General features: G+C 40.7%; 1 protein-coding gene and 1 long non-coding RNA gene across 3 annotated transcripts in view; one reads left to right on the top strand and one right to left on the bottom strand.

Moving 5' to 3' along the window:
• The first annotated feature begins 999 nt into the window (after positions 1–999).
• Positions 1,000–23,545, top strand: LOC122775672. Its single transcript, XR_006361128.1, has 3 exons — positions 1,000–1,115; positions 19,997–20,112; positions 23,486–23,545. It is a non-coding gene; the product is annotated as an uncharacterized LOC122775672 (long non-coding RNA).
• The window catches only part of syt9b (synaptotagmin IXb), a 43,317-nt gene continuing 21,138 nt past the window's right edge, over positions 3,242–25,420 (bottom strand). Inside the window, exons 2-9 of one of the 2 annotated variants that reach the window (XM_044035747.1) lie at positions 23,477–23,652; positions 22,577–22,794; positions 21,475–22,015; positions 10,639–10,759; positions 10,331–10,502; positions 9,449–9,578; positions 9,327–9,341; positions 3,242–5,515 (exon numbers count right to left, since the gene is read on the bottom strand). In XM_044035747.1, coding sequence (XP_043891682.1) covers positions 5,438–5,515; positions 9,327–9,341; positions 9,449–9,578; positions 10,331–10,502; positions 10,639–10,759; positions 21,475–22,015; positions 22,577–22,794; positions 23,477–23,652 — 1,451 coding nt within the window. In that variant the 3' untranslated portion in view covers positions 3,242–5,437. The remainder of the gene's footprint in view (positions 5,516–9,326; positions 9,342–9,448; positions 9,579–10,330; positions 10,503–10,638; positions 10,760–21,474; positions 22,016–22,576; positions 22,795–23,476; positions 23,653–25,420) is intronic. The other variant, XM_044035748.1, reaches the window with a different exon arrangement.

Raw genomic sequence — 25,420 nt, 5'->3', positions numbered from 1 at the left:
TTTTTAGCAGCTGACCTGCTCTTTGCTTGCATTGCAGGCCTCAGTCGTTAAATTCTTTTTTTTCTTTGTTATGTCCAGAAATCATTTAACACCGAACACTCTCAGCTAATTGTTGTGGTTTTATGACCCGTAGCGTCACTGTTTACACCGGTCATTATCCTCGTTCCGGCCGATCCTCTGAAAAACACACTTTGGTTCAGTCTGCACTTCCACAATAATCCATAAATCAACGATACAGTGTTGTTGCTGGTCCGTCACCATCACTGATCTGCCACTGTTTTAAAGCCAAACGTAAACATTTAGTAGGTTTTATTTCTCCCACTTTTACATGTGTGTTTTATGATTTTATGTAAAGCACTTTCAGAGTATTTCATTCAATGATTGATTCATTGAATGAAATGGAGAGAGATTAAACTCATTTTTGCTACCAAAATATAAATAGCAGTTTTTTACATGTCGTGAGCAGATTTACAGGAGTGACAAGTTTGAGGATGTTTATATTGATCAGACTTTACTCTTTTTGTGTTAAACTCAGTTTTAGAACAGGAGCGTCAGTGCCGCAAGAGATGAGATGAAGTTCAACGTAAGCAGCAAGAGCATTAAGACTGAGATACATCTCTAATGTTTGGAATCACAGTCAAATAAACTTTGAATATATTAGTTAAATCAATTGATTTAATGCATTTTTGTGGCACTCCAGACTTCAGAAACCAATCTGGATACGTAAAAAAATGAACTTTAACTGAACAAGGCCTTCGTTTGTGATCATTTGGACTCATGTTTCCATTTAAAGTCTGTTTTGTTGTCATTTGGTTTCTCACTTCACTAATTACATGCACCTGTGTCTGGTGAACTGCTCACATTCACCTGTTGCTGCACTTGATCTTATCATCGACTGGTGAAGCATTCCAGGCTTTAGTTTTGTGGTGTCTGCTTTGTCAGTGTGAGACCTTATTCTCTTCTTCCTTTTCTGTGCTTTTTTATCAACGTCAAAGGTCGATTCTCAAGGATGTGATGTCAGCGAACGCCACTCAGGGACTGTTCCAGTGAGTACAATCCTTCCAATTCTACAGAGAATCCAGAATATTCCCCACTGAAAATGTTCAAGGATGCAGGTTAGTGTATTAATATCACAGCAACAACAACAACAACAACCACAACAACAACAACAACAGATCAATGTGCATTAAAAACGAGAGAATCTTGCATGGAGTGGCTCTTACAACCGCCACGGAAACATAAGCCTGACCATGACCTACTTCTTTTGTCCGAGTATCGAATAGACACGTTGGGATATTGTGATATTTTCATCTCGGTGTGACGAAGATGTGCCCAGAAAAAACACACATGCGTGGCAACAGATGCGTGTCGTGACCACTCGTCTGTGAGCTCATCTGACAAACTGTCTCCACTGGATTTAAAAATAAAAAAACAGCACAGAGAGGGAAAAACAAAGCTGTGTTAACTCTATGACTATGACCATGTTTTAGAAAATACACGTCAGGAATGAATAATTGTACATTTCCATTGCCTTCATTTACTTAAACGAAACAGCGGTATAAGGTAACTTTGTTTTACTCATCTTAAGGATGTGGTTGGTTTATTGTAAGCACAGATGGTGTATATATATATATATATATACAGTATGTATATGTATGTATATCCACTGAGAACAGTACCTTTTACGTGGTAAGTGTGGTGTTGGCTGCACCAGCAAGATTTGTAACATGACGTCACACTGATGCGACGACAATTGGAATGCGACACAACAGACAACAATAGAGGGCGTCCAGCAGCTCATTTTTTCCTGCTTGGATTGTGGCCCGTGTAACAGGGTCAGTTATTACAGTATATATTTTTTAAGGTACTGCAATTTATTGAACACCTGATATTTATTTTATTTGGCTTTTTATTTTATAATTGCACAAAATGTATGTTTTAAGTTTTTATTTTTATATTTTAGCCTGACACAGCAGGTTAAGTTGTCATGTGGAACCTTCATGATTTTTTGTTCCCCACGTTCACTTTTGGGGTGCCCACCCAGTATTTAAGGGTGTGTCTGCCCTCACCTCTCCCCTTCTGCTGTTGCATGTTGTGGGAGAGGTACGTGATGTGCATTTGTGTGATTTCTGTATTGTTTAGCATTGTCATTATGCTAATATGGAGATTATCATGCTAAATTTGGGGTTTGGTGGTATGTGTTGGCTCCGGGGTAGTTTTCTAGTTGGATGAGGAGGTTGTTGTAGGCGGGCATGCCCTTCATATTTGAGTCACAGAGTACCAGGACTGGCCATGGTCCAGGTGTCGTATGTTGGTGGGTATGGGTCCCCAAGTGACCCTCTTCAACCTTTGGTGCAGTGGAGTGGAGGTGGCTAGTCCTGTGTTGCTGGGGTTGGGTTGTGGTGAAGTTTTTGTGGGCTAGGTGGCGGGGGGTCTTCTGTGGTGGGGGAGTGGGCTGCTGGGTGGCTCGGTGGGTTGGCCGGGGTTCCGGGTTGCATGGAGGTATGATGGGGCCTGTCCATCTGGCTGTTCTCTGGTCTGTTGTAGTCCTGGACTGGAAGGTGGGTCTGGATGTGGGATGCCGGGTCTGTGGGCTCTCAGGTGGTTGTTAGTGGTTCTGTAGTGTCCAGGATTGTCGGTTTATGGTTCTGGATCTGTTCTGAAAGGGTTTTGAGGGTGACAAGGTAGAGGGACAGTCTCTGGGGGGCCAGAATAGGAAAATGGTTGTCTTCTTCCGGGGTGTTAGAGAGTGTATTATCCATTTTGTTCCTGTGTCTGGGCTGGGGTGGGGGATTCAGTGTGGGACATAGTTGTTGTCCGGTCTGTCTCAATCTGTAGGAGGTGGTCAACTGACTGCAGTGTTTGCTGCGTCAGCCTGGGGCTGTGACGTTTTCTGGCCCAACCAGTGGAAAGTTGGAGGGCCAGGCACAGCTTAATAGAAATAGCCAGGCTGACTTATTAGTCAACGTGCTTGTTGTCATTAACACTTGCTAGAAAGTGACAAATAGTAACTGCTAGCTTGAGCTGTGATGGATATGTTTGTTAGCTGATGTCAGGAACTACTACGCTAAAGGTAGCATGTCCAAGACATGAAATAAACAGGTTGAGAGTTCAACTGCTCATCAGTCAATCAGTGAAGCACTGACACTACCTGCTAACCTTTCACACATTCCCGCCGTTGAAAAGCAAGCTAACACACGTCTCTCATCTCATCCCACAAACCAATCCATGCAACACAGTATACTGTATATATATAGAAATATTTATTAATAACATCTGAATGGACAATTAACACACTCTGCCTTAAATGGTCATAATACATCTCGTGTTTAGAGAATGATTAGTATCACAACAAAAAGAGCGATTTTTAAAAAATGACGCATGCACCGAAGAAGCTACAAACACACAACAAGTTTGTCCTCATCAGTCGTGACGTGTGTCCAATACAAAGACATAAAATATACTGGTATTCATCTTCATTAAAAAAAAAAATAACAAAAAAAACACTGTCTCATTAAAACAAGCACAGGGGTGTGGTCCCAATCAAAGAGGAAATCATGAAGTTGTGTTCTAACATTGTCAAACAGTAAGTTGTGTTTGACAATAGGATTCTAAGAGCGATTCACTTTTTTAAAATTTTAAATGGGAGCTCACAAAGGCTTAAGAAGGATGTCAGAGATACAAAGATCCCAGACAGCATGAAATACAATGAAATTAAAACTTTGGTTTATATATTCTCCAGTAATTTCGTTTGGCATTTTAATCTCCATTTTCTTTCTCTTCCTGTAATGCTTTTAGGTTTTTTTTGATCCCTCACTCTTTTTCATTTTTTTCTAAACTACCTCCGTTCTGCCACACGGGGGCTACACCGTTATATTGGGTAAATAAATTTGAAACCAGAAAATTTAACATGACTTTTAATTTGCAGCATACTGCCATTACAGCACGATTACAATAGGAAGTAGAATTGCACACAAAGGAGCACGTACCTCTGCCAAGACTGAACAATTCTCATAGATTTTACTTATTAAAATCAAGATCTGCACGTTATTCCCGTTAAAAGATGATGAAAATGTAAGAAAATGGCTTACTGAATGTTCCAATGTTGATCCTGGATCGGTAACTTAATCCACAGTTGCACCCCGGTTCTTTGTGAACCAGGTCCAATCACTCCACCAATCAATCAAAATTGTTGGAAATTGGTTGAGTAATTTTCATCCTGCTAAAAATAAACCCAAAAACATTACGTCTTTGGCAGACGTCGTCACGGCCAAAAAATATCGGAAACCAGAGTATCGTACTTTGAAATAAGTTACTTGCTACTTCATTCCCCTGTATTTTGACCACACCCCAAAAAACAAAGTTAGACAATTAAACATGCAGTAATTAAAACATGGTATGTTCCATTCGTCCACTGCTTTACATTCTTGGTGAAAACCACTGTCAGTTTAAACCTTAACATCTGAGGAGATCTTTGCTAAAGTCGTCTGCTGCAGTAAAACCTACTGTTTACACCAAGAAGATCCTACTGTGTTTCGTTCAGGTTATTTTTACTTCATAATCAATGCAGGAAAGAGTTCAGTGTTCAGCACAACAATCTTCTCATTTTTTAATTCTGTAATCATGTCATGATGTGTTCACACCGAACGTGACGCATTTTTTCACTCTAGGTGACGCAAATCTCCCAAAATTGATCTGCAGCAAAGAAATTCATCTACCATAATGTCACAGGTTGTATAACGATAACGAGAGAGGAAGTTGAACGACCTATTTTGTTCTGAAAATATGTAAATGCCACTTAGTTTAAGCTATAATTGCAATTTAGTAAACTTAGCTCTAGCATTATTCCCAGATGAGGGGGTTGCCAGTTGTATCAATGACCTGAAGATCGCTCGGCAAAAACCACGCCACCTAAGGTGTGAACGCACCATTAACACATCAATAACAGCTGATCACACACACAAATCACTAGCCACAGCTCCACACACACTCACCTTAAATGAATGCTTTTGGTCCACACACCCGTTTAAGAAAAACGACAAAAAGAAGCTTGACCAGATAGATCATCTCAAACTGTTAATACAGTCAATAACAACTCAAACAGTTAGTTTAGTTGGAATGTCGTTAAGTGTTTTTTTTGTTTGTTTTGTTTTTGGTCGTGAAGACACATGAGGAAGTAAGAAGTGGTGGTTAGCCTTTGGAAAAGTCTAAACACAATTAAACCTATACAGTAGTTCAATCTAATAAGACATTGGTTAGAGTAATGGTTTTATAGCTGATGTTACTACCAAGATCGCTTGCCACAACTTGTAATTCATGTGGGTTACGGTTAGTTCTGGAAGTCCATCACTCAACGTTCCAACCACCCGCACCTGAGGCTGTGTGTGTGTGTGTGTGTACAATGTGTGTGTGTGTGTGTGTGCGTGTATGTGTGCACTCATGGAGATGGTGGCGTCTTCAGTGAATTGGTGGATCCTCCTTGACTTCCGCTCCCTGCCGCTCCCTGTCCAACCCACTGGACCAAAACAAAACACAAAGACACAGAGAAAGAGAGAGTATGTGCTGTTCCTTTGTATCATTAAGTTTGTTACAGGTGTACATTAAAGACAAAAAGTGAAAAAAAAACTGATGGTGGCAGAATATTGTGAGGTACTTCATGCAAATGCTGTGATGGTAGTCTTAAGATATCATCACCTTAGATGAAGGAGTGCGGAATAAAGCCAGTGTGTAGCAGCAGAGTATGTATCATATCATCAGAGTTTGGAAGAATTGTCTGGCCCTGCCACCCAGTGGTTGGATAAAAATGCTGATCAATGTAAAAAAAATTTTCACAGATTCCTATACTGTGCATTTAAAGATCGAAAGGTCTAACAGGCTACAATGACCGTGGTCCTTGACCATCCAAAACTAAACGCTTAATCTGAGAGTCCAATGGGAGCATCCATAACCATGAGCGCCAAGAATCAAAGCTGCCATTTTTTTTTTTCAAAAAAGGCTAGCGAGTTAGAGCAAGTAGACATGGCTATCGTTGGCAAAAATGTCTCCGTCAGCCAACTTTGATCCTTGACCACCCAAAATCTAATTCTTAATCTGAGAGTGTGTTAAAAGGAATTCTCCTGAGGCACATTCACAAGAGTTTGTGTCATTCAATCTCCCTCGATGCGTCCAAGTGTTTTTAACATTATGTGAAGCATTGAGGAAAAAAAGAACTTGGTCAGTTTTAGGGAGTGACTCATAGATTGTATTCTGATGTATGACCTCAAGGCTCTAGTAATTTATCCGATTAGTCCTCGCTCCCACTGTACACCACATAAGTAATGACTCACAACTTTAAATTGGCTTTAAAAGCTGAGTCATTTATTTTCTATGGTACATAAACTGCTTGTCGCAGCTTTTAGTTGTCAGTCATGTTCAGCCTGTCAACGGGTAAAAGCAGTTAAGTTGAGTCATCTGGTTGGTGAAATAGTTGAAATATATGCTCATTATACGTTATCTGGCCTGAAAATGCAGAGAATCACTGACATGTTCATTAGAGACGGAATAAAAGATCCCGGGGTCCAGCCTCGCTCTCTCCTAATGAGCATCACTCGACCTCTTCTGTAATAAAAAAAAATAATGATGTCTGCGGTGGGCGTACATCAACAAACCCACATGAAGACCAACGCTGAGAGCCAACAAGTTAGCCTCCTGCTAGCGTCTCCCGCTATGTTTTGTCGGGAATGCTAAATGCGCAGAGTGTAAGCTAATGTGAATCTTTCCAGTCTTCAAAAGAAAAAGAAAAAAAGGTAGATGCTGATATCATGGGGCTGGCACTAAGTGTTACATTTATCAGCAAGACCTCTCTGAGATATAAAAAGATGATGATGTGTTCAGAGGCGGGACATCAATAAGCCTTTTAACAACCAATGTTGAAGGCTATTGAGTCAGTGTCCTGCTAGCTGCTGCCCATAACTTTATTAAGGCATGTTAAAGATGCCAAATGTAAGCTCATGTGAATATTTCATCAAAGGAGAGAAGAGGCGATGGCATCGATGCTAATGCATTTCATGAAGCTGATGGTCAGCGCTTAGCATCAGAGCTCGACCTCTACTGATCTGCAGTTCAACAACAGCTCAAAATGATGGCTATTAAGTTAGCATCCTACTATCTGATGCATATTACCGTTTGTTTTCTGGAGTGGAAAATGACATTTTCAAGTCGCCAAATGTGAGAAAAGATGTTTGAAGATGCTAGCGTATATTTAACATGAAGCTGATTTTGAGCTCCTGTCTTGTTCACATGTGAGGAACGATGGAACGTGAGATTGACAGGCGGATCGAGGTGGTGTCTGGAGCTAAGCCGGGAAGGCGAAGCTCTCGATTTACAGGTCGTTCTACGTTCCAACCCTCACCTATGGTCATGAGCTTTGGGTAACGAGATCACAAATACAGGCGGGCGAAATTAGTTTCCTCCGCACAGTGGCCCGACTCAACCTTAAAGGTGAGGAGCTCCGACACCCAGAAGGGACTCAGAGTTGGTTCGGGCATCTAGTTAGGATGCTTCCTTGTGGAGGTGTTTCTGGTATGTCCTTCTGGGAGGAGACCTCTGGGGACTTGCTGGAGGGATTATATCTCTCGGCTGGCGTTCCATCTTGGTATCCCCCGGAGGAGCTGGGGGCAGTGTGGGCTTTCTTGCTATGGCTGTTGCCCCCAAAACTCGCAGAAGCGGAGGATGGCGACCATGATGTTTGCTTAACATCAGCTAGACCTCTAATCGAGGAAAAACAAGTGTCTGCAGAAAGCGTAGATTCAGGCTTTGGCAAATGCGTCTGCTAAATGACACGTAAAAAGCGTAAATAAACAAACCATATAACGACCAAGATTGATGGCTAAGGAGTTTGCATCCTGCTAGCTGCTGCCTATTACGTTTAGGAATGCTAAAAAAACAGAGGAAAGATGATAGCAGACGCTAATGTGTGTCGCGGTGATGTTGAGCGCATCCCATTTTAAGTCTTCTCACCCCGTATGCTAACTACCAGTAGATTCAGGCTTTGGCAAACGGGAATGAATTTACATGAATCAGCCCAGCATCTGGTTCAGCGTGCTCTGTTTTTTTAATGAGTGTGGGCTGAGAATTCAGAAATAGAAGCAGCTCCAGTGAATGTAACCGCCTCTCCCTGTCTCTCTCTCTCTCTGTAAGCTAGTTACCTCACAACAGAGTCAAGTAGTCAAGTAGACACGAGTCCTTTTTATTATGTAATGGGTTTATTTTATTTATTTACCTCCAAATGTCTCTTATTGTACTTTGTTGTGTCAGTTTTACATTCCATATACTGTATGCTCTTCTGCTTCCATTTGGTGTTTTTAACTAATTACACTCAATTTGTCTTGTATAGAAGACTATAGAGATAGAATATAGGATTGTCCTAAATTATGTTTCATTCAACATTGATTTCTGTCTATTTCACTACTGTTGTGCATGTTATGCAACTTTTATAATTTGAATTTCAAATTCTGGTTTCCAGGGACTACAGATGAAAAAAAATGTCTCTTGGCTAATTCTGGCACAATTACAGAAATGTTTATTCATGTGTACTGTTCTTGTTTAACTAAACTAATACATAAATAGATGGGAGACACGTCACATGGAAACATGGAAGATGAGAAAAGTTTTTCATCTTTTTCGGAGGGTGGGGCTTAACTGCTCTGATTTGTTAATCGGTCTGAATTTCTGTGTCGTTTCATGTCTTCCAATGGCTCAACTAATGGATTATGTGGGTGGTGATTCACATGTGGTCTTCTTACATCTCAAATCAAAGCCATTACAGACGTTGCATTATAGGCTTTTTACCCCCAATACCTCACAAGCTGACCGCCATTTCATTATGAAGACATTAGGAGTTGGTGTAAAAACACTTTCTTTTTAATGATGACTTGAAGCGACAGTGGACTTGTCATCAAGAACCACCAGCACGTCAAAAATTTTACATATGTTGTAAAACATTTTGACATGAGTGATGTGAATCTCATGAGAATCTCCTCAACCTCTAGATGTCCTAAAACAATAAGCCAGCGGTCAGCAAGTATAATTCAAATATCATTCCAAGCAATTGAATACCTGACCAAAAATAATCAGATTTGAAATTATTGTACAATAATTTTTTTCAGAATAAAAGCTCTGAAACTACTTAAATTACATTTTCTTTTTTTTCCTTTTCTTTTTTTAAATCTGATTTTTTTGGGCCAGATATTCATGGTGGCGGACTACTTTTGCCCCATGTAAAAGCCTTAAATTAAAACGACAAAAAGACAATAGCACTGCTGGAGACTTGACAAGTCTCATCTCACCTCTTTTATCTTGTCCTTGGATGATTGCATGAAAAAGGATCATGAAAATTATTTCATTGCAAACTTTTACTTTAAAAACATCCATCGACAAACACCGTACCAGTGCACAGAGTGGTGCGTACCTCTATGAGCGGGTGCCAGTGCGCGATGGGTTTCCGTGGGTACAACAGCATTTCACTCCAGTGTTCTCGGCCCAGGCTCTCAGCCTCGTTGCCCACCCTGCACACTCCGATCACTTCATTGTGTCCGACCCTGCAGGGCAGCAAATAATTCACACATGAACGACATAAATGGATACAACAAGGTTGACATTTTTTTATTTTTTTTTTACTTTCCTCTTTGCAACTGTCATAAACGGAACGTCTCACAATAAACATTCTGGAAAAGAGAAAACCTTCCAACCCGAGGCCTTTTCTCTTATCTCTTTCCAGACCTCCCAAATATAAATAATATATGCATGAACTAACATATGGAGGCAATTAATCAAGCATGACAACTGGAGCTATTTTGCTCCCATAATGCTAATTTATGGAATTTGATCCAGTTGCGTCACTACCTTTTGAAAACCCACAGAAAACACTGAAATTCAGACATTAAAATTGACATATTCAGATTATCTTCTTGAGATAAAGAGATAGAGATTATGTTGGAAAACTAGAACTCACTTCACACTTCCAAAGTGATTCAAGCAACTTTTACTAACTAACTTAATCTTAAGAGGGAGTATTGCGTAAATGCCCATACCAGCGCAAAAAAGATGCATGGAGGTATGTAGGGTAGAGATGGAGATAACGTTTGGGACAGACAGACCTTGGGCTTTAAGGCTAGAAACCCTCGCAAATGAGCAACACTGGAGCTTTTAAAACAGAATGGTGTCCGTGTAAACTAACTATTGAGTCAATAGTTAGTTTAGTCAATAGTATTGACTAATCACTCTTAAAAGAGTCTCTCTTTACTAATGACTTGTGTGTGTTAAAATGCAGGCATCGCGCCACGTAACGTACCGATCATAGTCCATGACGGCTATGAGCAGGCTGATCTGGTCGATGTTCTCAGGAGGAACATCGAACACGATGGCCTCGTTGTACACCGGGTTCAGAGTGTTCCGCTTGGTCGACGTCTTCCTCTTCTTTAGCCTCCGCCCCTCACACATCAGGGAAACTTTCACGTACGGATCTGGACACAAAGATCGTGGATCTTTTAGCATCAGCATCAGAACGTATGGAACATTTATAAAACACTACAGAGAGGAAGCCAAAAATAACGCACTTTCATACACATTTAACGACCCCTGCAGTAACACCGCACTGACCTGAGGCTCCAGTGATGTCCATGGCTTTGAGATTTCTGGCTTTGATCATGGTGATGGTGAGCCTGCCAGCCGTGGGGAGATAGCACAGTGAGAACATCAGCTCTCCCAGGTCCACGTTGTCCTGCAAGATTAGATCAACGTTAATTCTTATTTCAATAACAAGCACTAAACCAAAGTTATATCATCATCGGCCATTACTCTGTCTGTTTCCATTGCAACGGAAGAAACACACACAGAGTGTTTCTCATGTAAACCACATCTTAAATATTTTACAAGCAGAATCATAATACAACACTCCAGAGAGTCATTTGTTCCCTCCTCCACGGAGGTTAGGATTTCATCACCCGAGTATGTTCCCATTAAAATTTTAGTGAGAATCTGCCTACTCATACAGATTTGGATATAATTTGGTACGTGTATGCAGGATTAGACCATCATACTAACTTCCATCTGGACCTTTCACATGGTTCAGTCCTATATTTAACAAGTTCAGATGTTTATATGAATGTTGTCATGTTTATGTATGAAGGTCAGAGCTGTAAGCAGGTTTAATTATATACAGATCTGGATCAAAATGTTTACATTTCAGGTGCTGGGCTCTTGTCATTGTAAGACTTGCATTTTTGTCGGGTGAACTTTCAGAAAAAGGTGATTTTTCTGAAAGTTTTTCCAGAAAAAAAAAGAATAGGGAAATTTTTTCCTATTCCTGTTTTGGTGTTTCCTGTTAACCCGCTTTTCCCCTGTGTGTCAAATGTGACGGCAGCAACACCGGGGAGCTCAGCGGCAAACATTACACTGTTGACTGATTTTATACTTTATTTTTTAACTTTCATCCCTCTTTCAATCATTATTTTTAATTAATCCCAGTGCCGTCCAAGGTTTGCATTCATGGCTAATGGCTATGCTAACAGCCGTGAGATGAACGTGCAAATGAGGTGCCTACCTACCTCAGTTTGTTTGGGGGGGAAAAAAGCGTTCCTCTAACATTCAGCCGGGTTTAATAATCAGTGTTAGTGAGGCTTTACATGTTTAAATCACACACTCACAAGCATGACCCACAACAATCAGTGTAGATGAATTCATACACCTGTGTGTACATATGTATGTTTAATGAAAATCTGACCTCGTTTTCTTAACTACACCAGAGATAATAACATCCTTGCTTTCACGACTCATCTCCATTCAGGCTCCTCTCCTAATTATCACGTCTGAAAATAACGTGTGATGGTGTGTGTGCTCGTGTGTGTGTGTGTGTGTGTGTGTGTGTGCATGCACACGAGCTTGTGACGCGCCCGGGGAAACTTTGACTTCTCCTTCTTACATTTTACACCTGAAACGCAAATAAAGGTTTAAAATTGATATTATGTGAGAATAGGCGAAGGCATAATAAGATATTGACATGCATCACCTTTAATCAGCAAACATTTTCTTGAGCTACCTCTGTTTCCATGGACACAGATTCAAGGCAGGTTAAAGGTTAGGTCTGCAATTTATTTACTGAAGCAAAGATTCTTTTTTAGTACAAACAATATGCGACACAGATCACACAAAGAACTATGGACACAAATGTCTCGTGTGTCTGTCAGACATGAAGACACACACAGAGGATGTTAACGATTTTGTATTTGGCTAATTAGCTCGGGGGCCCATTTAAAGGTCAGATGTGATGCATCTACTGGAATATAAGTAAGTGTCTTGCTCAGATATCAATAAGTGCTCCGCCTCCTGCTGATTGGGATTAATTGGAGTCACAGCGTGTGTGCGCACTCATTGCTGTTGTGGGTCTGCTGCACAGAATTGCTAAATTTAACTAAATTCACTTTTTCATCGGGGGAAATTCACTTCAATATGTCCATTTATATGCTCCATGTTGGTGCATGTTGCTCTATGCTGGTCTTTGCTGGTCCATGTTGGTCTATGCTGGTCTTTGCTGGTCCATGGTTTTGCTGTCCATGTTGGTGCATGTTGGTTTTGCTGGTCCATGTTGGCATTTGGTGCTGTTGGTGCATGGGTCCATGTTGGTCTATGCTGGTCCATGTTGGTCTATGCTGGTCTTTGCTGGTCCATGTTGGTGCATGTTGGTCTACGCTGTTCTTTGCTGGTCCATGTTGTTCTATGCTGGTCCATGTTGTTCTATGCTGGTCTATGCTGGCCCATTTTGGTTTTTCCAGCAGGGTTTTCGGACATTTATTAGTAAGTGATAATGATGAGAACCTTTAATGGTGACAACATTAAAGGTTTGGCTGTTATCATTCATCCCTTCGTACGCGTAACATTGGTTCAAAGTTCATGACGATGTGACCATGTGAGGAGTTGAGTCATCATGCATGTTGCTCAAGCATAAATCCCCCTCTGACACTCCATCATCATGGCTCATTGGAGCCTCAGGTGTGAATGCAGCTTGTTATGTGTCACACGTACACACACGGGAACCTGTTTTTATATCTTAGTGAGGACATAATAGATTCCCTAGCCCCTTCCCCTAACCCTCTATTGGAGGATTGTTGCAAATTCGCCTCAAACCGTTTGCTGTATGAATGCGGCTGAGGTGGTGTGTGTAGCTCACTAATGCATATTCCACACAAATGATGGGAAATTCTCAAAATGTGATGCAAGTTGTGCTAATAGAAAAATAAGAAAAATATGGTTGCTTCTACTGCGGATTTATCAGAATAGAAGCCATGTGACAAATGTCTGTGTTGTATGTGCTATATTAAAATGAACAATCTACACTAGATGGCAAAAACAAAACAAAATAATATTTTTATATAATTGGAAATATATATTAAGAAATTAAGAGACTAGCCTAAACCACCACAACTAAGTTCTTAACCCTATGTCCCCACAAAGATATAAATGCAAATACACTCACACACCGTCTGGTTTCCATGACTTCAGAAGTTACTTATATTGACTAATTATACCCTTAAAACCTAGTCTTAACCCCATTAAAAGCACTTTAAAGTTGTCTGTGTTTGGTCCTCACAAAGAAATACATGCAAGAACATATACACACACACAGGTTTATACAGCTTGTCTTGGGAGGACGCTGCATTGACTTCCACTCATTTGGACAAGCCTAAACAAAACAATGTTGTTGCCAACCTTAACCATAACCAGTGAATACCTAACCCTAACCTAAGCACACGTCACATCCTCAGAAATTAGGTCTGTTCTGCCTCATTAGACCATTAGGCTTTGGTCTCCATGAGATCAAGTGTTTATGTCAGAACAATGTCCTGAAGAGGAAACAAATACAAGTACACACACACACACACACACAGGCTGGGACATACCATCTCACCACTGTAAACTGGCAAGCCTGCAGCTCTCCACAGATAATGCAATATAATGTCTCCCATAACACACACACACACTCAGAGTTTTCAGAGTACGGACAGCCAGGCTCTCCTCTAACGGGCACTCAAATCAAGCCTGCGGTCAGGATTATGGTTGCCTGTGCTCGGCCAATGAAATTAGCCCGGTGCTCTCAAGCGTTCCAATAAAAGCACACAGAGAGTGAGAGAGAGACAGAATGTGGACAGTCTATATTCTCCAATTACAAAACTAGCGGCACCTACTCTCCCTCAGGATCCGCCGGGATTTGTGTCTACAGGCTTCTCCACTGAAGCCGCTTCAATAATCTCAGGCCCAGTGTGTGTGTGTGTGTGTGTGTGTGTTTGTGAATGGCTCATTTCACAGAGATAGAATATTTATGTTGTCGAACTGAGGAGCCTTTCTTCAGTTTTGTGCCATACTTTATCCCGGCTGCTGTAAAGAAAAGAATCCTCAAAAGAACGTTTGTGATTATTTAAGATGAAGTGAACTTGGAAGGTGACGTCGATGCCAGCTCAGACTTCCAAGTTCCAATGTTAATTTACTGGAACGCAGCAAAGGATGAGCTGAGGGTTGGTCAGTGTCGCTGCGCTAGCATGAGCGTTTTTGTTCAGGGACGACGCGATATCACCACAACTTGGAGTTACCGGTACTTTTACAACTTTTAAACTACGAAGTTCTTAACAAAACATTTGTGATAGCAATTTCAGAGACATAATTATCCAGCTGTGTAACAAATATTCTCTTCCCATTAAGAAGAAATTAGCAGCCCACAACATGATCCAGATAATGTTGTGTTTTTTGTTGTTGTTCCTCAGCTGACTTCACCAGAAAGTTAAAGTGTGTTAATTTGTGATTTCTAGTGTTTAAAAACGCTTTGTTCAGATTAACCTCAGTGACACAAACTGACCACACGAGGCAGCAGTGGTCCAGCAGCACGTGTGTCCCTGCCAGCTAAAATCACTGATTTTTTTCTATGGGCTTTGGTGCAGGAGAGTGACTGGTTTACAAAACCTCGCTGTCGTCACAATTAAAAGATAATATAGTACAAACAGTGTACATACAGGGAATAATAATATTATATAATTAATTCAAACATTAGTGAATTAGTTTTGTTTTGTAAGGGTTTTTCTCCTTACAAAATAGTCATGTGAGGACAAAGGGAAGCGAGTTTGTTCAGCTCACTTTAACATTAGAGATCACGTCACATGAGGCCTAATCAAGAGGACAATATATGTGTGTGTGTGTGTGCCCGGCTGACCACGGTGGAAGTAAATCCATCACTGCCGAGGCTGAACTTCAGCTGTATAAATGAATGCACTCTGGCAGAATCAGGTTAGGCTGAAGGCTTCCTCATAACTCTGAGGGAAAGACACAAACTAACGGGAGGACGGTGGGTACAGATGATCTGAAGGTTAAAAAAAAGAAAAAACATCATAAAAGGCAGTTTTCAAACAGATATTTGAATGTTATATTAAAAAAAATATGTGCATATTTTCAATAAATCAACGTTGGAAATGTGTGACTATTAAAACCCCCAAATGAGAAGCATCTGTAGGTTTGGTATTTACACTTTTATCACGAATCAAACTGACAAACATGAGAAAAATCTTTGTTTTTTGTGTTTATATATACTGTATAATAACGCTGAGTAGGGCTAGCACTTTTTTCCAAAATGCGTGCTAAAAACCATACAACTCTCGATATCATCAAAGTCATTCTATAATGTGACGTGGCTATTTGCAGTTTCAGAAAAAGAACAATCACTCGGTTTGTTCTATGCATGTGTGGAAGTCCAGCTACTTCCTGTTACGAAGGCTATTTCGGATGTTCTGGTTATAGGGTTTTATGTGTTTGTCAGTACGAGTTGGGTCGTGTGACAGTCATTGTTGTCTTCTTCTGTTGAAAAAGGTCATGGATACAGCTCAAGCAACTTTGTACTTATTTTTAGACAGTCTGATGCACTTTAAGGCCGTATGTTTTAACTTCAAATGGGTTTTAAAGTTTTGTGCTTGAATTCCCCCCCTCAATGTTCAAACGGATACCCACTTGGACAAATCCACTTTATTCTCCACCTGAGGGTTGCGGGGGGAGCCAGTCCTAGCTGACATAGGGGGAAAAGCAGGATACACCCTCAACAGGTTGCCAGACCATCACAGGAACGCATAAAGAGACAAACAACCATTCACTCTCACACTCTCGATTTAGTGTCCAATTGAATCCCTAATCTCCAAATCCCAAAAAGCAACCAATAAATTTATAGCTGCTACCCCCAATTTTTAATTAAGTTTGGGTCAATGCCAAGTTTTTAAAGAATTAAAACTATTAAATAAATATCACATAACAAAGAAATCATTCAAACTGAGTAGTAATTGTGGTTTCTGGACAAAACAAGATATTTGAGAACGTCATCATTTCCAGGTTTGAAACACACTGATCAATGACATTTTATGGACCAATCGATAACTCAATTAATTGAGAAAGTAATCGACAGAGTAATTGATTATGAGTTAGTGATTACCTTTCCGGTAAATCTGTAAAATAGGCATCTGAGCAGTATAACATAGTGGCCTTGACTCGGTCTTGGTTTCCTAAAAGACTTGGGTTTTGTCTGGATCTCTCTGTACACTCCTTAAAATCCTCAAGATGAAAAAACAGAGACGTGTGTGGATCGTGTGTCTTGTGTCCCTGTAAATATATTCAGGATCTCACTCTGACTCAATGGACCATGAACATCTACAGCATCATATTTCTCACTTAATCAATAAGGGCAAATGGGAGGACAAGTGCTTGTTATATGGTTCCATTTGTCATTGTTGGGAAATGGGAACCTCCTTCACACACACACACACATGCTGCATATGCACACAGTGAACCCATTTATCAAGGTCCTAATTACAGGCCAACCAGACTGCAGTCAATAGTATTGACTGGCCCTGCAGCAGCTGCAGGTTACAGTGTCTCTGAACTCTTCAATGTCTTTATCGTCAAAAGGTCTTCAGCCGAGGACAAAGAAGAACACACAGATGTAACGACGCGACAGATGTCCAAAGGCAAATTGAAATGTCTTCACATGAACCTGATAGAGATGCAGTGTGAGGAGGAGTCGCTTGACACTTCAAAACAATTGAATACTCTAATCTGCTCCAAGCTATAATTCACCGACATTAGCATCACGGTCGCTTAGGTTTCTCAACGTGTCAAGGCTATAATCTGTGCTTTGGAGGAAAAACAAAAAAAGTTTTGGTTTTGATGATGAGGAGTCAAATTCAGGTCTCAGCGGAGAAACTCATTATATACTCAGAATATGAGACTAAAAAATGCTTGTTAAAGGGGTGAGAACTAAGGGTGAAGGCTCATTTATGCTCAGTTTCAGGAAACAGGCGGAGCTTTCTGTCTTTATTCTGCATCCGTTTCATCAGTGCTAGTGCGTTTTCCTTGGAAAACTAACGGATATGGACAAAATGTAGCAGTACCACAAGAAATCATTTGGGGGCAGTGCAGAATGTAAGAAGGTCGCAAATGCTAAAAATGTGTCGCTAAAAGCTGTAAATTAAAAGTTTCTTGAGAACAAATGTTCTGAAAGAACAAGGTAAAATACGATGTTCTATCAGCTACAATTTATCCAAATCAGTCAATGGCACCTTTGTATTGAGACCTAGCTAATTTTGGTTAACAGCTATGTTTACATAGGGCACAAGTACTCGGAATACAAGGAAATAAAATATGTCATGTAATCCGAAAAAAAAGGGTTAAAATCCCAAAGATATAATGAATCTTTTATATGTATATGTCAGGCTGAAGTAGATTTGAAAGTTTGACGTTTTTTTAAGTGGAAAAAAATATTAATATATACATTTTTATTGCTGTTTTTGGGGAAGGTGACGTTTTCTGCCACTAGGAACAAATGAGTAAGTGTTTGTGTAGCTTAGCCATTTTAGGCTAATTTAAGGAAGTGAGACCAAAAATAAATATCCACTGGAAAAATCTGCCCTATATTCATTCAACACAACCAAAAGGCTTAACAATAAAAACTCTTAAGGGTTAAAAGGTCTAACTCTCCCTTAAATGACAACGGACCGGAAAGTAAAGGAGCTGCCTTAAATTTCAGAAGAACTTATAAATGATGCTCTGTGTATAAAATCAGTTAAAACTCATTTTTAACTGTAAACACTAATCAACTTGTCTAATTAGATATAACAAGGCCAAGCTCCACCAACGATGTCAGGACTGTGTCGCTGCTCCCTTTACTGACTTCAGAAAAGGGAATCCGTCTAACACGCAGCCCAGAAACATGTACATTTAAAGTCCAGGGTTTGTATGACTGTATGAAGGGCTCGAGAGTCCGCGACAGGAACCGTGATTTATATACGTGTGGACTGAGACTAGACCAGTGCAGGGTACCACCCTCCCGTAATCCCAGGGGCGGTAACCTAGTTCTGCTGGGGACAGAGAGGAAGTGAGCGAGCGGGAAGAGAGAGACACTTCCTCACAGATGCTGTGTTGTCAAATAGAAACACAACCGGGTCAAAAACATTAAATATACAGTTTTGTTTGGACACGTGAGCCAATCATCAGATATTTTTGTAACTTTTAGTCAATGTCACTTTAAAAAAAAAATCTCAATTACCATCCCGGTTTTTTGCCAAATGGAAAGACTCTACACTGGTTTTATTTCATTGTATTTGTTTGTGAGTGTTTAGGGCCTTAGCTTTTTTTCTATATTAAATAAGATATTACTTTTGATATTGAACAAACCTTGTTGATCGTTATTGACAGACTGGACAGGCTACAGGGAATACAGAGAAACACTCACCTCATAAAATCTACAACACCTACATACATCTGAGAATACATCTAAAACAAACCTGCGTTAGCTCAAGTCACACACCAAAGTCCATTGGGAAAATGTGCGATTTTACGTCACAGCACACAGGAGTTATTGATCCACTGTGGCCTCCACCAGGAGCTTCAAATGTGTTACTTTGTGACTTTGGTGTGTGAAATCCTTTGTTTATGTTCACCTAAGTCACACAGACTTACCAAAAAAAGGCAGCAGTGGGCGAGTAGCTCCTTTGTCCCTGTTTGCGAAAAAACTGTTTTTCTCAATGGACTTTGGTGTAGAGTTTTCAAACTTGCGTATCCAGTCAGAAAAAAGCTGTCCAACAGTGAGATAAAGATATCAAAGATATGGGTGACCTTAAAACCTGAACAACCTCTATTATCGTGGTGATCAATTATGTTCTAAATTCAGAAATCTTAAAGAAAATAAATGAAGCAACATTAACCAAAGAGCATTACATTTGCAAAATGTGAACGTGTGATACGTAGACTTTGATTTCACAGCTGCTCTAAAGGTTATTTTAATTAATGCATAAAGTTGGGAAAAGACCAGCAGTTTGAATTGTTAATTGCAGCCCACGTTGTGTAAATAAATGATGAAGTGTGGAATAAATTTAGAAAGTGATGGACACAGGAGAGGGAGCAGCTCCACTTCACAACCTGGCTGTCTCGGTGGACGTTCTAACCCATTTACACTGACCTTATTTATCACAGTCTGCTCAGAGACTGAAAGGTGTTAAAATGATATTTGATGAAGTGAAAAGTGGAAGTGTGTTTGTGTGCACTTGTGACTGAGGTCTTTATATTACGGTAGTCAGAGATGTAGTAACAGGTCAGAACTGGTTCAGTGCCGACCCAGCTAATCATCATCATCATGATCTGCTTTTGAACTTAATTACTTCATGAGCGGCAGCTGTGTCGAGTGCATGACTTTCAAAGCCTTCTCCTGGCTGAGCAGTGGCCATCGCGCTTCACCTTTATTACTCATCTGTCAGTTCCTTTCACACAAATACTGAGAAATCACACTGTTATACATCACTCTGGTTTGAGAAATCCTGTGTTGGATCCTCAAGTTTAGCATTTTAGACAGTATTATAATGATGTCACATCCGTCTCATGCTCTGAAAGGTCCAGTGTCCAATAATAATCACTTCTTGTTTTTATATGTACTTTGTGCCAGGGTCTTCCTTCACAGAGGCCGCGACAACAACCCGGATGGACAACCTATCCAGAGGGTGCATTTGGCATTTGGAGTGGAAGTGGGTTCCCTGTAGTTCCCCATCATACTTTCAAAAGGTAGTGTTGAGTGTAATCTAACCATTAGATGTCACTAATTCTTACACAATGGACCTTTAAAACTACACACTAAGTGATTTGTTTTACCTCATGACTGAAGCACAACAACAATGTGACTCTAGCAAAGCAAGATGGCTACAAGTAGGTAGGAGTACGGCTGAATAACCCCGCCAAGAAACGTCCACAAAAAGGTACAGAAGTTGATTCTACTTCTAAAAAACCTGGATGTTTATCAGTTTGAAGGGTGGGAGATGGTCTGGGACAGAGAGCCGTAATCCCATACATTAGTATTCAAGCAGTATGTATACCTAAGAATTAGACTAATGAGATTAAATAGTGTCCTCCTCACAATTAACACAGATAAATTCACATAATCTCCACAGGGAGAATTTCTCAATAAAGCCGTGTTTTGTTTCAATGACGCAGGATGATATTTCTTTTGCTGCTCAGGAAGTGATTCATTCACATTCACAATCATGACTGAAGCAGAAGCATTAAAACAATGTGGCGCTAGTAAAGCAAGATGGCCCCAACAGGTAGGGGTACGACTAAAAACGCCCAAGAAGCACCCAGGACAAGTATCCGAGGTGGATTCTACTGCTAAAAAAAACCTCTTTGTTTAGCAGTTTGACGGAATTAACCCTCCTTGCAAATGGATAGGGGAGTTGCTTCACATGCTCATCTGGTGAGACAGAGATATGTGATCTCAAAACCTTAATATTTATGAAGCGTGCGTACCTGAGGATAAGAGTACCAAAGATTGTTGTTCTCACAACCCTGCCTACCCATCAATAAACCACAAAGTGAAACAGAACCAGAAAAGCTACGTTTCCATCTCAAAGTGAGCCTCAGTGGCAGGCAAACCCTCAGTCGACCTGACGTGAAAACCATGAGGACTTTCCCGGCAGGAGGCTCTCTCAATCCTTCACTGAGACACTCACTGTACCAGCGCTGGAGAAGTGAATAATGAAATGCAGACAATGTTGCTGTGTCTCTGGCAAGTCGTCCCCAGTCTTATGTCGGTGCAGATCTGGGTCACCACCCCCAAGTGTTCCTGACTGCTTTCATTAAAAAATAACTGTGCCTAAGTATATTTCTGTGTCTCTGCCTCTCAAACCCTCAAATGAGGGGGGAAATGAGATACAGGGCAATTGATGTTCCTCATTCCCCTCTGCTGCTGTTCTGCTCTTTTCAATTGTGTGAGCAGAAATCAGCAAGACTGAGAAAAGGACATGGGGATTTAGGCTGGTACAGATACATACGCTCCCCCCCATAGACCTACCCAACTGCAAACATGCTGCAGGCATTATGTGAGGTCTAAACAATTAGACGAGGAAGACAAAGGAAAATGCTGTATCTCACCGAGGTCACGTATTGTATGTCTTTGCACAGTCTTGTCTCCCGTGGAAAATCGGCCAGATCCAGGAAGTTGTCCACCACCACTTGGCCGATCAAGTCGTGGCGCGAGAACCTGTCGAAGTCGTAGACGCTGAAATGCAGCTTCCGGCTCGTCAGCTCGCCGTACTCCACCGGAAAGAGGAACACTTCGTCGAACACTGGGTTGAGAGTCTTGCGGTGCACCTTGGTCTGGTGCTTGGTTTTGCGGTCAGGCAGCAGGTAGATCTTGACGTAAGGATCAGAGGTCCCTGAGAAGTCCTTGGCGGGAAGGTCCTGGGCCTTGTGGATCTTCACGATCAGCTGCTCCAGGTCAAAGTCAAATTTCAGGATGAAGTGGAGACACCCGCATTTGCCAATGTGACGGCCGTCTTCTGTGTCCACTGAGTGCTGCTTGTAGAGCTCTGGTTTGAGGCTGCCCAGACCAGACAGAGACTCCTGCCGCTGGAACTGAGCGAGGTTGAAGTCCGGATTGGACAAGTTCATCTGACGGCGGATGGAATTGTGCCTGTAGGATTAAAAAAAAAAGACATGTGAAATCATATACACATTTCTATACTCTTCATGTTCCCTCATGATGCTGCTGGCTCCTTCACCGGTAGAATCTGACCAACTCTACGACTTTTCCTACCCATAAAAACTATTGCCTGAAGACCTGATGATATCCTCCACTCAAAGCATCTGGACAAATAAAATTGTTGATCACCACTCATAACTTTAGAGTTCCCGGTCAAAAAACGACCGCTATAAGAAATGAATGGGTGAGACTTTATTATCCAACAGATGGAAAACACTGCAATCTTCCCACACTTTTCCATGCTTCATATCATTTTATAGACCCCATTTATAAAGCTTCCCCTGTCCCCAGCTTTCATTTTACACTTTCAGTCACTCTTATTTGTCTTTTTGCTGCCGTTTATAAAGTAGTGAAGATTTATGTTTTGTCTGTCACACAATCAACGAAATAAGGACAAGTCCAAGGAAGCTATGATGATGTATTGCATGCAGTCATCTACTTAATAGAGTACCACTGAAACCAGAGGTGCATGGTTTGAACTGGTGAGCTAACCGTACAGACGAGGTAGGCTCAGTAATCTGTCTCTGGACTCTGTCCCTTGCCAGAGTGTGGACCTGGTTTTTCTCCACCTTGGCCTGGGTCTCCAGTGCAATATCGGGCGATGTGTGGCTTATCTTCAGGGTCGACTCCGGGACAGCCACAGCGCAGGGAAGCCCCGAAGGGTCTTTCACACAGCCATCCTCGCTGTACTCCCTTTCCTCCCCGTCCACCTGCGAAAAAACACACAGCAAAAGGGCAGAGCAAGAGGAAGAGACAGGAAATGTTTGTGTTGAAAGGGTTAACGGTGGTAATCTATCTCCGGCCCACACAGTCCTGAGGATAAGTCCAAGCAGGTTGAGATGAAAATGTGGGCGAAATATGTGCAATGGCAGATGATCTGATAATGTCAAGGACAACAATGCAATGAACTGAACTGAAGTCTTTAAATCACTCACAAAAAATCAGTGATTTAAGCTCATGGGGACACGAGAGAGCTGCTGGTCGACTGCTGCCTTGTTTGGTAACATTTTGTCACTATAATAAATCTGAACTAATGATTTCAAACCCCTGGAGTCACAAAAGAACACATTTAAAGAACACATGTGATTTTCTGTATGGACTTCAGTGCAGAGATGAGCCATTTAAATTAATGACAGAGCCTTCACAATATCCAGTCAGTAAAGGCTGTCCAATGCCCTCTGCTGGACTACTCCACATTTACTTCAGATGGTCTGATGCTCTTCTAGACTGCATCTGGTCAGCCAAACCCTATTGGCACAACTTAAATTATGTAGATTACAACTTATATTAAGTCTCGATGATTATTATTATCATTATTGTTGTTGTTATTATAATAATTATTATTGTTATTGTTATTATTATTAGTATTATTAAGTCCCTGTTCCTCTTTACCTCTGTGAGGACGGGCTGCTGGTCTCCTCCGAGGAAGTGCGCCCCCTTGAGTACATCTGGGAAGAAACGGCCACTCAGTGGCCCCCAGCACAGCTTCCATGAGACAAAGAGGGAGACGCTGAAGAGCGCCAGACCACAGGTGGTCACCAGCAGGGACAACAGGCTCACCGATACATCTGGAGATGCGGGAGGGAGAAAGAGAAACTCGGTGAGCACTTAACCACAACTTTACCTGTTTGTTTTGAGGTTGAATCTCAAGAAAAAGAGGTTTGAATTGATCAATGACGTATTCATATGTTCTCCTCTTTACAGATGATATGTGATTCTATTTCCCTAACTTTGGAGCATGTTTTCACATTATAATAGCATAACTTACAGTTTCTCATTATGATGTGACAAAGTTTTATCAAAATAATGTAGAAAATATCTTAATATAACAGGAAGAACATGTTGTGCATGGCAGCAACGTGCTTCTGTAGAGAAAGAATAAACAGACAAATGATGGCGTCCTTGTTCACGCACTGTCCTGCATTTGCAACAGCACGTAACCCAACATGAACAAGGATGCAGGGTCTGTGCTAGTTTGTTAGTTAACTGCCCTCACACATCACATTAAACATCTATTTTAGTGTTTCCCAGACATCGTGACCTAAATCACATTATAATTTGTGACTTTTTATGCATGTTATTTAAAATATATACTCAAAAATTCAAAAAAAATGTTTCTGGGGTAGGGCTGAAGCGATTAATCGATTAGGGAATTAATCGTCAACTATTTTGATAATCGATTATTCCGTTTTAGTGTTTTCTAAAGAATTAAAAGCAGATTTTTCAGCTTCTTCAATTTGAATTTTTTCTGGTTTCTTTTGCTCCATATAACTAAGAACTGATTGAAAATGAATTTTGGTTTGTGGACAAAGACAAGACATTTGAGATCATCGTCATTTCCAGGTTTGAGAAACAGTGATCAACATGTTTCCATATAAAATCTTTGTTTGGTAAACACTGACCTATTGGACCATAATTCACGACCTTAGAATCCAATCCAACAGCACGTTTAAAAACAACAGAGTCGACCACAGTGCTGAACAAAAGACAGGATGTATAACAATGTAAACCACACAAAAAAGCAATATAAAACCAATAAAAAACAGAATATAAAACCAATAAAACAAACAATACAAGTGCAATAAAAATATAACACAAAAACTGCTAACTTTTACACAGAAGAACCTCCATACTCTAATTTGTCTGCAGTGATAAAAGATCACTGAAGATGTTTTACTGACATCATAAATCAAATGAGAACAACTTACATACAAACTGGTGGAGTTTCAGGCACTTTCAAGACGTGGAGACCTGGTGTCCTTTTGTTTACATCCAGTCTTAAGTGTATTAGCAGACTTAAGGAGGGTATTGACATTTGAGACCAAAGACGAGTAGAGTCGTAATCCATTAGCAGAGGAGAGGTTTCTCCCTTTAACTGCTCTGGGTAAATAGCAGGTTGCAGTTCTGACCCGTAGTGCTCGACTCAAAAAGGATGCAGCTTTACAAACTCTCTGACTAAAAGCATCTGCTGATGTAAGAAGACAATAATCCTGGAGAGGAGGATGTAGAGACACGAGTCAGGGTGTCCATCACACTCTGATGTTACACATGCAGTACACGGACACAACGGTGCCAAATAATCAGAAACAGCTGTCAAATGTCATATTTTCATTCCATTTAACAGTTTTAAAGTGTTTATAGTTTGTATTTTACTGCTAATAGAGCTGAGAGGATCTCTTCATGGGACGGTGGAGACTCAGTGCTAAGCTAATTTATGGACGCCATTAAGAGCGCTCAGAAAATAATTTTCCAAGCTTCATCACGAGACTAACATGCCACAGACTGAGAGGATGTTTCGCAGTAAAGGAGTTATACAAGCTACTCATTCTTATTTTT

Source organism: Solea senegalensis, linkage group LG10, assembly GCF_019176455.1.
Source record: "Solea senegalensis isolate Sse05_10M linkage group LG10, IFAPA_SoseM_1, whole genome shotgun sequence".
Lineage (NCBI taxonomy): Eukaryota > Metazoa > Chordata > Actinopteri > Pleuronectiformes > Soleidae > Solea > Solea senegalensis.
Note: the sequence above shows the minus strand (reverse complement) of the source record. Positions and strands in the feature narration are given on the sequence as shown.